The sequence below is a fragment of the Varanus komodoensis genome, unplaced genomic scaffold, assembly GCF_004798865.1.
Source record: "Varanus komodoensis strain SLA01 unplaced genomic scaffold, ASM479886v1 scaffold1, whole genome shotgun sequence".
Lineage (NCBI taxonomy): Eukaryota > Metazoa > Chordata > Lepidosauria > Squamata > Varanidae > Varanus > Varanus komodoensis.
Genome location: NW_025335268.1, coordinates 101715807 through 101735509, shown reverse-complemented (window position 1 = coordinate 101735509; position 19703 = coordinate 101715807). Strand labels below are relative to the sequence as shown.

General features: G+C 40.7%; 1 protein-coding gene across 4 annotated transcripts in view; it reads right to left on the bottom strand.

Moving 5' to 3' along the window:
* Positions 1-659: 659 nt before the first annotated feature.
* Positions 660-19703, bottom strand: part of MXI1 (MAX interactor 1, dimerization protein) — an 81197-nt gene continuing 62153 nt past the window's right edge. For all 4 annotated transcript variants that reach the window (XM_044438434.1, XM_044438442.1, XM_044438451.1 and 1 more), the window contains 3 exons: positions 13713-13827; positions 11007-11178; positions 660-7934 (listed from right to left, as the gene is read on the bottom strand). In XM_044438434.1, the coding sequence (XP_044294369.1) occupies positions 7771-7934; positions 11007-11178; positions 13713-13827 (451 nt within the window). In that variant the 3' untranslated portion in view covers positions 660-7770. The remainder of the gene's footprint in view (positions 7935-11006; positions 11179-13712; positions 13828-19703) is intronic.

Genomic DNA, 19703 nt, shown 5'->3' with positions numbered 1-19703 from the left:
TGAGAAGTGTAGGAATTGAGGAACAGGCTGTAGATTTTGAGTCAGCATATTAGGGAAAATGTTACTTGGTCACAACTGGGCTGCAGGGATATCATACTTTTATGTAGAAATGCTGCTGCTTATGCAATTGGTAACTTGCAAGGAAATAAAATATCAAGGCAGGATTTTCAGTTGTCCTTGATATAGTTTGGCTGTATTGTGAATTTCTGGGTTCAGAGAAAGCAAAACTGCCAGGCCCATCTTTTACTTAAGTATCTCTTGTGACAGGGTAAGTTTTATCTAGGAAGGAGTTTCTTTTCCTTAGAGGTCTTGGTGAAGAGGAGACACAATGTGACTTCAGTAGGACGATCCGAAGTAATATACCATGAGTTTCACACACCCAGGGGAAACAACAGCCCTGTACTCTACATTAAGAAACCACTGGTGTGGTACAGCAACAGGAGGCATGTTCATCTACCTTGGAACACCAGGCTGGAATAACCAGAGTGTAGAACCTGCATAAGCTTCTCATCAATGTAGACGGAATCATGCAGTTGAACCACTTTGTGGACTCTAGTAGGGTAACCAGAGTTTAATCAAGACAATTGTGTTTACGGTTATGATTGCTTTTTGTGCTACCAATGTGGGAAGAGAGGAGGATAACAACATCGTACTAGAAATAAAATTCCATAAAATTTATTGTATTTCTTAAACAAATTAATATAGATGGTCACAAACAAAGGAATAATGTTTACAATGATGAAAAAAATGCAACATCTTTGTCAGCACCATCCCTGCACCATTACAAATAGAGCTGTGGTCAGCGTTTCAGTATTTTTTAAAGACTGGCACTAATCAATCTGAGCACCAATCAAAGATTGGTTGGGATTTTTTTTGTTTTATATCTTCAGTTCCTCAAAGTAGCAGTTGGCTACAGCACCAATATAGTAGCTGCACCAAAGTTCAGACAAGACTAAGTAGTGGTAGCAGAAATTGTAAAAATAAGTTTGCACTGAGCTACATACATATTAGAAAAATAATTGTCAAAGGATACATATCTGTTTAGACTTGGAATTGTATTCCTAGACCAATACAGTATCACTACATAGAAACATAGCACATTACATACGATTCCCCTTTTAATACACAAATTGTAAAGGAAACCCATCAGTAAATACTGAAACTTGCTGGTAAGTTTTTTTTTTTTTTTTAACAGCTGAGGAAAATTTTAAGAGAAGTCTAACTTGTGCATCAGACTTTGGCTAATGTGATAAAATGTACTTAATGAATTTTAACATTCTGTACTGTAATCATTGTAAATAATATAGTAACTGCATTTTATGTCAGAATATACAAGTTGTTAATCTAAAACCTAGGGAGGTTATATTGCAGTTTCATTAATCCCTTTTTTTAAATTAGCAAAGGAATAGAAGCTTCAGAAGACTTGGGGTAAAAAAAAAAATGTTATTTCCAAATAGAGATGTTGTGCTGAAAATTCTAATTTCCTTTGCATTCTGCCATGGCTAGGCTTGAATGTCACTAGCAGGATTTGTTTTATACCACAGTTTGCTATGACTGACTGCTTAAATTCAAGGGCTATATAGCATTAACAGTAGGGTGGTTGAAGGAAATATAAGGAGGGTTCTTTTTTAAATACCAGCTGTTGTGCTGTAAATGTTAAATACGTTAACTTAATGTATTTAGCATGTCAGCATGTGTAAAACAAGGGAACCAAAAGTTTCCAACAAATGCACTGTTTTCTCCAGAGAAATACATTTTCTCTGTAAAGTCTACCTTAATCATTTGGAGTGAATTTCTCGAAATAATGGTTAAGGCAGTTATATGCACCAAGTGTTCGCTTATTTTGAGTTGACAGCTACTTTATTCAAATGGGGCTTATACTGTATGTTAGGAGCAGTTGTCTACTATATAAAGCTTCTAATATTTGGCTGATGTCTTTTTGTTCTACCAAATGTTGCCTGCACTGATCCTTTCATTCTTAGGTTCAGTAACTGACTTTACTGCTATTCATCTCTTCTACAACAGCTGTAACTATTGTAGGCTTCTTTTTCTCATATATGCCAAGTTCATTTTTGCTGCAGGACATTTACCACATCAACTTTGTTACGATGACCATTTGATGAAAGTTTTTATGCAGCATTTTAGAGGCCTTTGCACATCATCAGACTTCATGTTGGTCTTTGCTTCCTGTCTGGTTATAAATGTATAAAATGTAGAAAGGGAGCTGATACATAATACTTGCACAGACTTCTCAGCTAGTTACTAGCTAGTCTTGAACTCCAATGCCAGATGCAAGATTTAACTTTTAGTATAAGATCTGGAAACAATTACTTACAACTGGATCCTTTGATAACAAGTTCAGGGACTGACCATTGGAAAAAGCATATGCAATATTTTACAGCCTTTGGCAAGGAGATAGTTGTGTCATTCCAGTAATGCAGCAATGATGTTCTAGCAGAAACTAGGATCTGAACCTAGGGAAAACAACTAAGTCCTACTTGTGCAAGAAGCTTGAACACATTTCAGGAGTGTGAACCATGTGCTTGGCTAGCACAAGATGCTTATGGAACAGGATGATTTCATGGATGTTTGCTACTTCTGAGTTTGCAGAATGACAGCAGTGGAAACTGTCCACTGTGTCCAATGATCATGTAAATTGGCCCTGAGATGTTATCTAATCCTGTTCCCTTCGTGGAGACAGGACCTACCATGTGCAGTGGTAGCTGAGTAAGAAAGTCTAAGTTTTATTGTGCTACAACTAGTGCTGCATAAGGGAAATACATGGATGCTAGAGGTATCTGAATTATGAGAAAGTAGTGCATAGTGATCTCGAATGAGGTACTCCTAGCTGCTAATAACTTAAGCTTGAGTACTTAACTGTCACTCATGCCTCCTTTACTATTGTTTGTGTTCTTGCTGTTTATAATCAAATGGGTACAACTCCCCCATCCCCATCATCTGCTTTTTCAATTAAAAGAATGTTTAGGTTTGCTTTAAAAAAAAACCTGGAGTTCTAAGCCCACCTCATATAATCCCTCCCTCATTTAGCCTTCCAAGCAGTAATAGTGGTTTCCTTCAGGAAAGTACAGTTGAATTTATCTTGGCAACGTGGCTACAGCTAGGAAAAGTGAAATATTCTTGAAATGTTGATCATTTTATCTTCAGTGTAATGTAATCTCCCAGTGAATATGTTGATGTGACAGAACAAAGTGTTTTATCATCATTTAGAAGTTTACAGTAAACAGTAGTGTACTGACAGGTGTAGTGTAGGATAAGGGGAAGAGACAAATATACAATTGTCAAGGATGGGAGAAAAGTGACTGACTATTCTTACTTTCCATTGGTTGTTATTTGTTTGCCAGATCAGTTTGATCTGACAAGGGCCTGTAGCACTTAAATGGTCTCTGCTTCTGAAAATTGCTTTATTCCCTTTAATTCACCTAAGCAATCTTGCCCTCTTTCCAGTGTTGTGTTGAATAAGCAATTAGCTATGAGCCCTAACAGAACAAAGCTTTTAGCTCCATACATGAAGGCTGATAACTAAAGATGAACCAATACCCCTATTTTAGCCACTTCCACAAGCACAGCTCTTAGTAGCCTAGGATTGAAGTGCTACACTAGGCCATAAGACACAGACCACATCATATAAAACGAGGTTAAATTTAAATGCAGACCAATGGCATCATACAATGAAAAGTGGCCATCAATTATTTTCCTGCTTCCATTTTTCCATTCTATTTAAAAAGAATTTGGAACAGGGCCCATAGCACAAAAGTTGGGTGTCTTATTTGCATACAAAACATCCTAGCTAAGTCCATGACATTTCCAACCAAATTGCTCTCATGAAACAAGGTTAAGAAATGGAGAAGAGATAGAATGAGGACCATCCATCCAACTCAGCATAAATGACCTTCATGTGTTCATGCTTTCTTGGGGTGCAAGTTTGCTTCTCAGATGTTAAATCAAGAAAATAAAATCCAGTAGAAGAATCTCCTGCATCTGATTTTGCTGTTATAATTTAGACCCACTCTAGGCACTATTTACACAAGCATTAGTGCTGACAGATATCTGAAGTAACGCATTTTTGACAATGTGCTGGGCTCATTTTTCTGAAGTGTGTCTTGCAAATTAGGGCAGAACACTTACTCTGCACCAATCATTTATATTTCTTAAAATTCATTTTCCAGTCAATAAAGGCCAATGCTACTTCTCTGAAATGGTATATACACCTAGGTTTTAGCAACTTTGGAACTGGCATTAATGGGGGATTTTTCTCCAAAGCAAAAGGTGAGAACTTAAGTCAGGATTGCAGTATGAGAAGGGTGAAATGGTCCCTCCAGTAATTTTGAGACACCATCTTCTCTGCCCTAACCTGAGGCTGTTGCAATTTTTTAAAAGCTTTGTTTAAATGTGAAACTGTATTCAACTTCATCAATAGCCTGCATTCAAGGCCACAGGTTTGGCCTTAAGGTTGCAAACCAATGCATATTTACCTGGGAGTATGCCCCATTAAACACAGGTCTTCTGAGCAAGCATGCATAGAGCAAGCCGGAATCTTTTTTTTTTTTTTTTTGGGGGGGGGGGGGGGGATAAGATACTTTTTATATGTGCATCAAATATAGTGAGGAACAGGAGAAAATTCCAAGAATGGTATTTCACTGAAGAAGTTGGCTTCATTAAGAGAAAACTTTTCTAGATGTGATTTATAACCTTGTTTACTTTCTGGCAATAAAATATGACTAGATTAATACAGAATATGCTGCTCAGTGTTAACTGCAGATTAGCCCCTTTCTTCCTCTTTGACAACAGAATGCCAAAGATCTGTTAAATCAGTGTTTGAAAGAAATATAGAAGTTCTGGCCTTTTGGTGACAAGGGCAGTGTGATTTTGTATAAGTATTGCAAGGTCTTTAGAGCGAATACTGTAATGCCTATGTAACTTGGTGTAGGTAATCGCTTCTTATCCCCACCCAGACTAGCCACTTTTACATGATCTTGGCATAGTACGGAAGCAACTTCCAATATAGCACAATATTGTCTATCCTGGGAGGCAGCTTTCCAAGCTCTCGAGTGAAAGGTTTCCCAGCTCTCCTACCTGAAATTGTTAACAGGAGCTGCAAGAGTATGAACTCAGATTCTTTTACATACAGTCGCTCTTGTGCTCTGCTGCATACACAACTCCCTCCATACACAAAAATAGACCCAAATAATGGCTGTATGAGCTGATATTGCAATAATTGGAAATTGCAGTCATGGCTGCCAATACAACTCAGTATCGGAATGTTACTCATAAGTTCTCATCAAAAGCATGCTGAGACACCATTACTTTAAATATGCAGATTAATGGGCCAAATTAACAAATCCCAGTACCATTAAAAACCGTTCCTACTTGTTCAGCTGAAAGTTTGACTCCCATGAACTACAACTAATGAGCTTGTATTCCAGCCACTAGAGGGAGAGATTACCACATGCAGTGAACCAGAGTGTCCTATATAAGTCACAGAGAGAGATGGGTGTATAACAACAGTGGATCCAGGCTTTAAGAAAACAGAAAAATCAAAAACCCCAGCTATGAAAATACAACAACCCTGGCAGGGTTAGACTTCTATTTCATGTCACAGGTTCTAAAGTTGTGCCTTGTAGTATATGACACTGTAACAGTTCTGGGGTGAATGGTTTTAAACATACGCGCAGCATATTAGTATTGAGACAAGATCTACATAAGAAGTTATTGGGGTCATCTAATCACATGGCCAAAAGGCTTTAAAAAAGAAAAATGTCCAGGCACAAACAACATGGGTATTCTAAACTCTCATGAGTGACCAAAATGGCAGAACACAGTGCATTTCAGATACAGAAATGTTTAATGGTGTTAAAGTGCTACTATTAAGCAGAACCATATGCTAACATTTAAACACAATTCCACTGCACTGCTAAATGAGGTTACCTTGTTTTTTTTATTTTGTCTTTTTTATTTTTGTTGCCCAGCCCTATCTAAAAATAATAAAATTAAAACTCTACAGGACTGAAATTAACAACAGTAATTATAATCAGCAATAAGTTATGAGTTTTATAAAGCATGTTTTCGTATTTTTCTCTTTTTCCCCTTAGTAATTAGGGGGTAGGCAAATTACTTAAAAGTCTCAAACAAGTGTCATAAATGAGGTCTATTAAAAAGTTTAAACTTGGTAAAGGAAGAATAATAAGAATCCTTGTGGTTAAAAAGCTTAAAGGAAAAGCAAAGACCTCAAAGTGCAGGTTAGAAAGCTCATTTCAAAAGAAAAATGATAAAAACATCTGATACAATCTTAACTTGTTAACAGCAAGACAACAGCAACAGTTCTTGGTCCAGGGGAACTGGAGGGTTCCCCTGGAGAACCATGCTGGCAGACTGTTACAGTGAATCACGTACTACCTAAGCTATGGACCCATGACTATGGTGGGATCCAGGTGGCAAAGTTTGCAAAGGGAGTCCAAAGAAGGAAACCAAAAGGAAGAGCCATAAAACCCAAGGAGAGTCCCTGTTCCTTTTGTGCATGGCAGCAGAAAAACAGGTCCCTTTACATTGGTGTTAATTATAAAAGACATTTGCAGAATCATGCCTACAAGTTCTAAAAAGACATTGTTGCATGTAGGTTCTCTCACCCAAACAACTTTTACAAACGTTTATCAAAATAATTTGCAAAAGAAAAAGGTCATTGTGGCTCAGAATGGAGGCTGCGCCTTTCCTGCACACCATCATTTCTTTTATGGACTTGTCTGTCTGTCTCTGACTCTCTGTATCACCAGCATCATTCTAGACAAGGAGTTAATGCTGTAGCCATTCAATCCAGAGAGCAGTTGCGCTGTGTGCTGGTACTTTACAGCTCAATACTCTAGTGCTAAATCATGCGGCACAAGCTCTTGCCTTGAAAAAACGTCCAGTGGAAAGTTGAGCTGAATGGGAATTGTATCCAGGTTTGCAGCACCTCTCTTTCACAGGGCGTGAGCAGAGCTTTTCACTATTATTATTTCATAGGGTAATAATGACCAAAACTGGCTGGAGAAACCCTGTGGGTAGAAGGCATTGATTGGACTAGCTTCTGCTGGTGAGAGTACACAAAAACTGTCCAACTTCATCATTCTCTTAAAGAAAAAAAATGCTTAAAATGAGTGATGAAATTTTAAAGAGCCTGCAGAATGGAGCTTTGTAGTTCAGAATATTGTGCAAACTCATCGGAAGAGGCTGATCCAATAAAACTTTATCACCTTGGCTACTTAGTCCCATAATTTCGGGTCAACACATGGCTATCCCATACAGACTAGATTATCATTGGACAAGGTATTTCTTGCTTATTGTTAGCACCAGAAGGGCCTTAACAAAATTGTTAAGGATTGAAGGATTTTTTTTTAAACTTCTCAGGAACTGTGACCAATTAGGAATCAGAGCCTGAATCAAGATCCTAATCTTGGATCAAAGCTATCTGTTTTACATGGGCAAATCTCAGTCCAGCTATATACAAGGGGAGTGCTGTATGCCTCAGCCCTCAACATAGCTATGGGTTCAACCCAAAGTCAGCATTTTAGACTATGACTACTGATAGAGACTGGTTGGCTCTCCTGTTTGGTTCCCACCCTCCTGTGGACCTATGGAGTTATCCTAGAGCTGTGTCTGTCCAAGCATAGCTGTTGAAGTATAGTTGGGAGAAGAAAAATACTGTATCTTAAGAGCTCTGCCATGTGAACTTCAATTGCCCCAAAGAAATCAGCTGCTCTGTCCTAGCACCGTGCTCTAGGAAGTGAAGGAGAGCTTGACGCTAGCACTTGAGTAACCCTCATCGCTCCCAATGCTCTGCAAGCTGCTGTGGTCATCAATGTCACTCGTACTGGTTGTGCTGATATCATCCACATCTCCATGGGAGAATTCTGTGCTTTCCACATCCACTTCAATTTCCTCTGCAAAAGATGGAAGAGCCCCAGATTAGCATTAGGAACACAGCCATTGTTCATTTAAGATTGCCAAAAGACGAATCCAATGTTGTTCTAGCCACATGATGTTTTTCTGGGAAGGTTTCGTTAGAGAAAGGAACATCAGAAAGCAGAACGCTGCCACATGATATTTTCCAACGTTCAGAAGTATAGACCTTCTGTGCCGGCTGACCTACACTCCCAATTTTATAGATTTTGGATTATCATTTAATTATAGATGAGTGCTCTAGAACCAGGAAAGGAGAAACAGAGGATTGGATCCATACTTAGTCATGAATGACTCAAGTCCCACTGATATCAATAGGTCTACACAAAGTATGAATAAGTCTAGATGAAACTCATAGTTCATTACTACACAACCATTCAACTAGAACAGTTATTTTTATTAGAAGGTTTTTTGAATAGATTATGACTTTCGGCTGCTAACTCAAGGGGGACACTTACATATAGTATCCTAGCCTTGCATCACATTTTATTTATTTAAAACTTTTGTACCCCGTCCACCACTTTGACGTCTTGGGACAGCTTACAATAAAATATCCTAAACTTGAAATCTCACCATCCCTGAATATGGAGTACCCACTCTCAATTCACATTAACAGAGCTTTGTGGCAAATCATGGAAAGTATATCAATCATATTAGGCATGTTGTATTGCAGACACCATACCCTTACCTATTTTGTATAAATAATGTAGGTCAATGGGCAGAGCATTGTTTAATTTAATTTATTGTAAATATTTGTGCTTTCCAAGTTTAACTTTGCAGAGGCAAATGAGAGGGAGGGAAGGGAAACCTAGACCACTGAAGTCATTTGTGGAATGGGCAGGAAGCTGGGGAAAGCTCTGCCGGTCCTCTTGACTCTGAAAGATGCCTAGTGAAGAACAGGTTTGGAATAAGAAACCAATTACAACATTCAGAGAAAGCACAGAACAAAGCATGGGACTGCATTACTTCAAATTGCAGGCAAAAGGATCTCATGCAGGCATGCTCGAGGGGATATAAACACAGATCTGCCACACAGAAAGGTAATTCTTCAAGGAATAATGATAAGCTAGAACTTTCTTTGAATTTTTGAATGGGCTCAGAGTGTGATCAAGTCCCTTTCTATGCCCATGTGGTCTGGACTTTTTTTAACACAACATTCTAATTCAAATTTTGAAACCTTATATGACACATTATGCCATGCCAAAAATCCAACAGATACTGGTTTGGTTCATCAAGTGCACTGCCTCGGCACCCTCAGAAGATAAACAGGGACTTCTAAGAGGACACAGAATAAACCAAAATGTTCTCAATTCTGGAGTGACCTTGGAGGAACATATTCATCTAAAATGTGTTGCTCTGAATGGGAGATGGGAACAAAGTATAGTGGCTTTAAGAGTATGCTACCATGACCAGTAATGTTAACCAAGAAAAAAAAATCAAACTGCTTCTGTGAATCGTTAAGGTGAAATTTGATTAAGATAGTTAAGGCACATAAAATTTGAGCTAACAATAATAGCCATGTGACTGATGCATCATTCCAATCTAGAGTTACAATTCTACATTAACTATGGTATTATATTGTATACAGAATGCACTAATTTACGCATTTCAAATTTTAAAAAACCCTAAGGATTAAAAGATCAATTTATCTTCTCATTTGCTCATCTCTCTCCCCAAACACACCTGCACTGATGCCTACTGTATTTACACAGATATGGTACAGAATATTCTGCTGTCTTTTTTAACTGGCTCAGGAATCCATAGCAACATGTATAGCTATCATAAGATGCCCTACATTTAACAGCATTAACTGATCAAAGTAGCAATTCTAGTTAAAATTGCTTTCCAATCATATACAATCATATGATAAGAATTATGACATCTTAAGTGTTTATCTATTCACAGTATCTGTCCAAACACTTTCTAAAATTTGGGATTTGCCATAACATGAGTCTCAGAGTTCTCCCCAGAAGGTGTTTTATGGTTACATATAATTACAGAGGAAAGTGGAAATGCATCTTGGCAGGAGTCGCTATTTCTTTATCACCAGAAGTTTAAGCAGAGAATAAACAAAGGAGTAACTTGTCACAGTTACATGTTTTGATTGCTTCTATTCTACAAATAAGCAAATCTTGCTACTGTGCTTTCTTATTTCTGATCAGGTGCAGAAGTGTGCTAAGGTTCTCCTTTGCAAGAAAATAACAGATGGCTAACCTATTCCATATATGTAGACATATATGATACATTGTCTGCAACTTGTCTGTATGGGACCAACTTGTATGACAAAAATGGCAAATTTGCTTCAAGAGCAAAGTTAAACTTGAGGTTCCAGAAATGTCAGTGGGAGAGAATTAAACATGCCAACACAACCTTTAATAAAGGCAATGTAATTTAGGAGTTCATGCCTTTAAGCCGGACTATGAGAACTTCCATTGCAAAATTGCCCCACCTTGTACACAGAGCGTCTGTATGACATCTTCCATTAATAACCCTCCTGTATTTTTCTCACTGCTTCTCCAAGCTTTGTTCTTACTACAGAAAATCCATCAGAGGAGGAAAGACAAAACATCTGCACAATTCCTTCGGACTGGTGCTTCTAGAAGCTGTCCATCTGTCTCAGAGCTCCAGACAGTTTCTGTATTGAACAAGGCCGAGGTGACGGGGCAAGGAGGGGGAAATGCAGCGATAATACTGTAGAGCAGCTTTCCTCAACCTGTTGCACTCCAGTTGTGTTGGACTGCTGGGAGTTGCACTCTGTTAAATCTGGAGTGGATCCACTTGGAGAAGCCATGGCTGTGAGCAGCATGGGGGTAACAGTGATATCTGACCCATCCACACCTGACTCCACCTATGAACTATGTTTAACGGGAAACTGTAGCAGAGAGAACATTATTTCAGATGTCTGGGATTTTGAGTTGTTTTGACAGTTGACCAAATTGAACCTGCTTCTGGGATGAAGGGAAATTAGAGATATGTGGAATGAACATCAAAAACCTTGACATTAGCATCATCACATTTAGACAGGGACAAAAAGGCACAAATCAGATACTGACCCCGCTCCGAATCAGAGCGGTCTGAAGAAATTGTTGATCCAGTGCTGTCCATTCGTATTCGCTCTATGTCCGGAGAGCCCTGCAGCTGCTCCAGCCTTCGCTTTAAGAACCTTTGCTCTCTTTCCAGGTTCTCAAGCAGATGCTGGCTTCTCCTGTCAGCCTCTTCAAGTTTCTGCACAACAGAGGGCAACCCAGTTAGTATTTGTTTTCAGGAATTCTCCAGCAGTTCTCTACATTAGTCTTTAAACCTCATATACTAAAATCAGAAATGCAGGTATACTTCAGATGCCACCAGAAGAATGGTGACAAGAACACTGCTCCCTACTGGCCCCACCAAATCAGCCTGCATTATGATCAGGATTTTAGTGGGCAATGAAATGGGGAGAAACAAAGGGGGCTTGAGCATAGCACTTAATTAACATTCAGCCATTTAATGAATATGTGGCCAGTTGCTTCCAGGGCCAGAAAGTTCTCCAACCCAGGAACTTTCAGGTCCTGTTTAAGAGGAAAGGGCATTAGAATTAAAGAGGTTGGTGTATCCATGTCCATTTCATTTATTGGGTTTCCTTCAAAGCAGCTTCCCATTTAACAGTGGTTTATGTAATCTACTACAGACTCCTTTGATTGCAGCTGGGAAATCTTACCAGGCCAATGCACAGGGTTTCCTGATGGCCAGCATGTTGCATAACTATAAAGTCATCTCAGGCTAATGCCATCCATTTAAGCAAGCAGGGTTCCCCTCCCTTGCTAAGCCTGAGCTGTTCCAGTGTGTTTAAGCACATCTTGATCCCTGTGAGCTTGGCACTACCCTTTGTTAAAGCAAACCATCAGCAGAAGAGTCAAAAAAAGCTGCAGACCAGGGCAGCTGCTCTGCTGTTCCAAAATGTCCTGCTCTTTCTTTTTTCATTGTGTTACCTGCTGTTGTGCTTGTTTTCTCATTTCAATTTCTATGTATGCTAAAGGGGCATTTCAAAAAATGGGACAGGCTTAAATAGCTAAAACATGCAAATCTCCCTTGGTCATGGCAATCTTTCAGTAGTAAGTGGTCTGGCTTACTTGCTTAAGAAACCCAGTATAGTATACTGCTGAAAATTCACTGACTCCCAGTTTAACCCCCCTCTCAGCATTGTTGTGAGGATAAAATGGAGAAGGAAGATTTTGCATGCTGCCTTGAAGAGAAAAATGGTTCATGCAATAAACGAATAAGTAGTTCACTAGATACTGGATCTGAACATCCGGCTCTCTGCCTCACAAAATCAGACAAGCTGGTGTCCTCCATGGGACTACAACTCCCATAAGCCCCAGCTACCACAGCTTAGAAATTTGGGAAACTGATCAAAACAGATAAAGGGCATTAGGCTGCCCGCCCTTTCAAACTGGTTTTTCATTAATCTTGCCTTGACTGTGATGACTGGGCTTGGCTTTTTTATCCCTCCCAACTCAAATGCTCTGGTTTTTCACTTTGCCCAACCCAACCTAACCTTTGCCCAATACTATTACTGCTGCTAGCAGCATCAGCATCAATAATAATTTTAATAAATCTGCTAGCACTGTGAAAATGAACTGAAAGATAGTTCACACAACCAGGTTGATGGCCCAGTCCCCTGCCTGTCATGGCTTCTCCTTATGTACAAACCTTATGTGGAAGAGGAGGTTTGGGTACATCACAAGCTACCCAGTATCTGTCAGCTGTTCTGTGGCTAAGCTGATAACCCACCCTTGCTGGGTTTACACAGAATGGCAAGCTCTGGGGCCCCTCCTTGGCACCCTGAATATTCAAAATGGTGATGCTGTCACAACAAGAAACCCTGCAAGGAAATTCCTTCATGATGCCTTTTGTTATGTGTAAACTGGACACTTCAAGGGGACTCCTTACCAAACAGACATTATCAGTATTTCAGCCTTATACTTACCATTCTGTTTTCTTAACCATATTAATCAGTGGCATTGATATATTCAAGATAACTCAGATAATTTATAAGTAATACCATCAGCATTGCACACCATTTCACATGTGGTTCGATTATTTTTAAAATGTGTGTTTTAAACAAATCATGATTAAAGAAGTACTGAATCACACCGATTAAAACTCAAGACTAATTCAGAATGTTTCTGACCTGCTAGTTTGACAGATACCTGAGTTTAGTACCAGGAAACAGCCTGGTGGAAGGAACAGCAGAATACTCTCTAGAACAGCCTGTGCCTCTCTCAACAAAACCCACTCGACATAAACGCCTTTCTACTCTAGTTTGCAATATGAAGATGAGGCACAGGATGGTGTCTTGAGTAACAGTGGCACAGTGGGGAGCATAGGTACAAGTCTATCAACCCCCCTCTGAAATTAATAGGGCTTTGACAAGAAACAGCTTTGTTGGATTGAGATCAAAGGTTTCCAAACTACACAGGCCTTACTCAGCTTCTATTCATTTCATTGTTTTTAATGGGTTTTCACCATTATGTTGTGTGGAATTGCAACATTCTGGAATTTAAAGGACTTTTTTAAATTAAAGGATGGTATTTTCACAAGTCACTCCACATATTAGGTCAGTAATCTCTACAGTCATCTGATTCCCTTGCAGACCAAAGCAGGGCTTAAATCCTGGAAGAAAAGTCCATTTGAACCACAGTGAGACTTTACATCAGCATGCAGTATAAAAATGTTATGGCACAAACTCCCTACAAAATACTACCTGCTGCAGTTCTTACCTTGATATGTGCTTTGGCTTTGTTAAGCAGCCCGAGGGTTGTGTGTCTGGTACAGTCAGGTCCTAGTGGTATCAGAAGTTTTAAACGTTCCAGACACAGGCGGAGGTGAGCTCGTCTGGAAGGAAAACACATGGGGGTCTGAGCTCAGTTTTGGAACGAAGTCAGCCTTCTGCAGGCAGTTCCCCATATTGACACCATCCCAATTCCCTCAAGTGTTGGGAGCAGCCTTGGCATTTCGCACTGCTTCACTCTTGTCCAACATGCAACAGAGCTCACCTTGCATGGCAAGCTTCTGATCTTTACCTGTGATACCCACAGGTATCACTATACCTGCAGAGGCATACCCATCAGGCTCTCGGCTCCTCGATGCCAGCATATCAAGTCCCAGTTTTTCCTTATTCTCAGCCATAACAAAAGAGCCATACGTAATGTAATTATTAAAGCAGAATTAATGAAAGCAATCATTATGATTGCTTTATGAATTTTGTTCATCCCAAAAAGCAGATGAAAAACCAAAGTAGGAAGACAAGGAATGAAAAGACAGTGAGAAAACAATTGCTTCTACCCAGACTTGCAAGGTAGAATTAAAACAACCAACCCTAAATTTATAATGCTCCACATTTGCCAAGAAAATTGTATTTTTTAGCAAGTCATATTCATAGGAATTAAACAATTTGCCCATATATTGTTAGGAAAGTCAACCACCATCTTTGCCATAGTCATTACCCTATCTGACCTAACATCCATTCCTAGTCATAAACATAAATGATCAGCTAGACAAGGAGTGAGCACAACCATTATATAAAGTTCTTGGAGTAGAAGTCCTGAAATGATCAGCTTTCCTTCAGCCCCGTAACAGAGGAACTTGGAAATGCACTAGCCATCTGTGCTAGCAAGGGCTCAAGCCAGAAGACACATCAAAATCCCACCAGATACACTTTCCCCCTCCCTCTCCTGTAATGATTTTGTCATCTAGTCATTGTTATTCAGGAACTAATTCAAGATGTTTCCTATTAGAGATCAACAAGGACCATGAGTAAGATTATTATATGATAACATCATGTCGTGAGCACAAGTAGTACCCATGGCTGCAGCTTGGTTTTTCAGTGTACATGCAAATTATGTTAATCACAATGTTCCATAATCCACCTTTTTTCCAGATTCAGTTTTTCTCTTTTTCCCCCGTACTCTGGCCATCTGCACTGAATGATGTGCCTACAGAGACCCAGGTTCCGCTAAGTGCTCAGAAAATGAGCTGCACCAATTTATTCATCAGCTCAAACTTGCACATACACAACATCAGTGTGAAACATTAACCACTGCTACCACAAGCCAGAACTTTCAGAACACCTCAAACATGAAGTTTTCAGTGGAGACAATTCGCAATTTCTCCTGCCTCTGTTGTCCGAACAGGAGACCTAAAAATTGTGTTTCCCACTGCATTCATACCTGAAGACACAAGCAAGGTTATTTCTACTACACCAAGTTCTTCTGTAGCCAATTTTAATCTACAGCACAGTCATTTGTTCGACCTCACAACACTCCTGTAAGATACCTGCATTCCCTCATATGTAAAACAGTCACTTGCTGAAAGACACATGGTGGATCCATGCCAGAAGTGGAATCTGAACTTAGGTCCCCCCAGCCCAAACACAACATCCCATTCACTGGCCAACATCAAATCCACAAATCAAGTTGATAAGTATTAGCGCAACAGTAGCAGACTAGCCAAAATTCTCAAATACAGCTGCACGTCCATTTTAATCTACTACTTATTTACTTACATAATAACATCCAGCCTATTTCAGGAAACAGGAGTGTATATAGAAGTAAATACTGTGTGCCAAAAACAATTATTTAAAATTCCGCCCTTAACTTAATCCAAAGGTGGGAAACTTGTGGCCTCTAGATGGTGCTGGTCTGCAACTCCCATCAGCCCTAGCCAACACTGCCATTGGAGAGGGCTGATGGGAACTGCAGTCCAAAGGCAGGTGGAGGGCCACCAGATGCTCACTCCTTGCTTAGCCCAACCAGCAAATGCCAAAGCAAACAAACACATCGTGTACATTGGCAAAAGATAAGATTAGAGGTTTTGCCATCTTCCAGGAAAGGCATTAAGACATCTAGAGGCATCTGTCAAGAACTTTATCATCCAACTTTATCATGACTTTACCATCCAACCCCGCATGAATAAGAAGGGGGAGGTTTAAGGGGACAAGTATATCCCAAAGATTCTGAATAACCACAGAAAGCAGAGTCCTAAACTGTGGTCAGAAGGAACAGGGAACTACAGCAGGTGTCAAAGCACGAGCACAGCACACTGCCAGTGACCCACTGCTGTCAGGAGACCGGGTGCTTTATTTGTGTACCAGCTGGAGCTTCTACACATTCACTCTCAGCACACAATTCAACAAATCCAGTCTTAAAATTGTAATGGCCTTTGTCAGGCCGCCCTGGGATACCAAGTGTCACATGGAAGGTTTCTCATGGCACAAAGGAAAGGCCCAGCTACCTCCCCAACTAAGCTGGGGACTGGCTAGCCAAGCCAGGCAATATGTGACAGCCTTCCACATCTCTGCCTTCACTCAACGTCTTCCACACTTCTGTCCCTGTCCTTTTTATACAGAAAGGGAAGGGAGCAAAAAGGGCATTGCTCCTCTCTGTTTCATTTCAAAAAGAGACACTTCACCTCTGCTTTATGTGTCAGCCGAGGAAAGGAGGACATAAAATCCACAGAGCCATCCCTGTCAAGCCTACACTGGGAATGAGCAAGTAGGGGAGCCTGAATTCCACAGTGACAGCTTTTCCCAAAGCCTGTTCTAACGGGTCCTGCAAAGGAATATGACTGTGAACTTGTCTGCAAATCAGCTTCCCAGCTTTCGTTCCTATCCATGGCCTGAGACAAAGGAAGGCGGCAGTGTCCAGCCTGTTTGAATGTGTGGGCACATTTGGGAAAGTGAGGTACCACTGTGGACAACGCCACAAAATGGCTTGCACAGAGGATGTGGCTGGTCACATAACTGCTGCCATGGGGGACTGAATAGTCTAGGGACAAGCAGTCCACAAGAAACTCGGTACAAAACGAGGAAGGGTCTACATTCAAAAGCAATCCACATATTTGACTCCACAGAAGAACATCCAAATGCCCATTTCACAGAAAGCAAAGCAGTGAGGCTGAATGATAACCCATCCCTTGTCAGAGATCCATCCACCCCGCCACCACAGCTCTCTCTCCTCCCATCCATTCCTGAGCTTATCCATCCCTATCCATCCTTCCTTTCTCAAGCTGAAATCCTACAGATACTTCTATGAAAATTATTTATATGGAACTAATGGAGAATTACTGCAAAGCAGACCTACACAGAATTACTCTGCTCATCCTATATGCACACATGTAACCTCAACATCACCTACTGGGATCCTCCTCTGCCAAAAGAGCCCTTGTCCAGGAAGGTGATAAATATATGTGTGTCTGGAGAGAGAGAAGGGGCTGGAAAGAGTGAAAAAGAGCAGGGCTTGAAAAGAAAGAAACGGTGGTGTGGCAACTAAGAAGTAGCAAGACTACAAACTTGGACAAGAGAGCGACAGTACAGTGAAGAGGAGCTGAACCGCAACTGGCTCAGGAACTGGAAGGAGACTCTGGGACTCCAAGGATTTTCAAAGTTTTTATTTAAAAAAATACATGCTGGAAAGGACAGGAAGTGGAAAGCTTCCTGGTGCCGCTGAAGACCCCCGCGGCTGCCACGTAAGGGATCCCTGGAATAAGGCCTGATCCAAAACAATGAATGTTTAAAATATAAACAGCAATCTACGCCACCCTTAATTCCTAGCAGTCCCTTTTCTACACCTCTTTCCATGTTGCCAGGGAATGTAGCATGAGGCCACAGCCAACTGGTGGATTCTGGAAGTTGCAGTCCAGCACAGTGGGGGGGGGGGGGCACCAGGTTGGGGAAGGCTGTTGTAGAGACCTTGGGGGGCGGAAGCAGTGGGGGAGCTAGGTTCCTAGTCCTGTGATAGTCCGAAATTCATCTGGGCTGAGAAACAAGGAAAGCGAAAGGTTAAGGCATTGATCTCCCCGATGCAGGACATTTTTCTTGGAGGCTGAATGTTGAGCTCTGCTTTACTAAGGCTATAAACCATCTTCTCATCTCAACTAAATAAATTCATGTAAAGTCGGTTATGCATTTGCTCTTCCATCCCTCTCTTCCTTAGCCCAGACCAATCTCCCTGATGCTCGTTCAAAACCTGTGACTGAAACCGAAATCCCCAAATCGATAAAGAGAATGACGTCAGCCTCTCTGTTTAGACTGAAGGCATCTCAGTTCCTGAAAGCCTTCATCAGTCATGTTCCTAGACAAAGGAGGAGGAGAATGTGAGCTCCATCCGTCTGAATGAAGGCCAAAAAATTAGCCTGGGTGCTTCATTTACATTTTGTATTTCGAATCCACTATTGTCAGTAATTTGAAAGGAGTCCGGGGTAGGGAGGAGTGGGTAATCGTGCAATTATATCACTGACAAGCAAGGATGATTAAGGGTGGTTGGGTCAGGGGTTTGGCTGATGAACTGTCAGAAGAAGAGTAGCACCCATGAGAGAGGACAGCCCGTCAATGTTTGCATTCTAAACCTCTTTTTACAAAAGGGCTGTAATTCACTTGGAAAAACAGCCCAAAGGCTCTGACTTAGCAAACAAGGCCCTTTGCTCAGGAATGTCTTTGTTGGATTATTTTTAAAAGCACCATTACTTTTAAATGCAAAATCATTTCAAAACTCTGAAAGGTAACATATCCTGAACTCATTCCATCTCCTGTCCTGTGTTAACACTTTTTTGCAATGAAGGACTCTGAGCATTTATTCTATATCAACTCAGATAACGCATTTAAATTGACAGCTGCCGACCTTAGGGAGTTACACAGATCAACAATGCCTGCCCCAGCAACAGGTGCACTTGCAAATGCCTCACAAAGGATTCTGTATAACTAGTCCTAGATGGACCCGCCCTGCCCGCCCCCCCCCCCAAACTCAGCTAGGGTGGCTACCCCTTAAACAGGTCCAGCTATTCATTGCAGTGAGAAGAGCATCATGGGACTTACTGAGGCAACAAAATAACCATCGTACTTCACTGTATACATGCTGATGCCAGAGTAAGAGCTTCCTCTTCCAGCAGATATTAAATCTTTAATCTGCTGCTTCAATTATTCACTGTACTGCTGGTTCACTTTTTTTTTATTTTTGGTACAGTCATCCTGAATTATTCTCCCCTAGATGGGGACCTCCAATCTCAGAAATGTCTGGGACTCTCATGTCCTACTAGAAAGTATCAGCAGGATAAGAAGCATGTTCTTGCCTCTCTGTTCTCCTTTTCAGCCGTATCCACTGAGCCCATCTGGAGGAGCCATATTGCTGGAGGCAGGGCATGAGGTTCTGCAGGAACTTGCCAGGCCCAGCCTCTCCTCCTCTTCCACCCATCAGAGGCCACCTTCTTCCTCCCCTGTGACTCCAACTCTGGAAGAGGAGGTACTGCTGAGTGTTCTGCAGTTACCAGAAGGGGAGTAGGAGTGAAGATCTAAACAGGGAAATTCACCTCTGAGGTTGTGGCTCAGTCAACTTGCAGGTGAAAATTCCCTGTATCCTATGGCCCTTCAGACACTGGCTGGGAAAAACAGGTTTGCTCAGCCTGTGTCGTTAACATGAACATGTTGTTTGGGGATTTTAAATAAGCTGTATCATATATGTTTAATAAAAATATTAAGGAATGTGTTTAATAAAGAACCATCTCTCTGCCTGAAACCATTGTGCTGATGTGACTTGAAACTGAGGGTCATGTGTTATTCATTTGATTTATTTACCAATATTTACATACAACTCAATCTAATAAAATCTCTATGCATGCATTGCACAGAGGGCATAATCCACATCCTCAACACACAAGGGCTACTATAGCATTCAACAATTTAATGTATATACATATGTCGTTACAGTAACAACACAGAA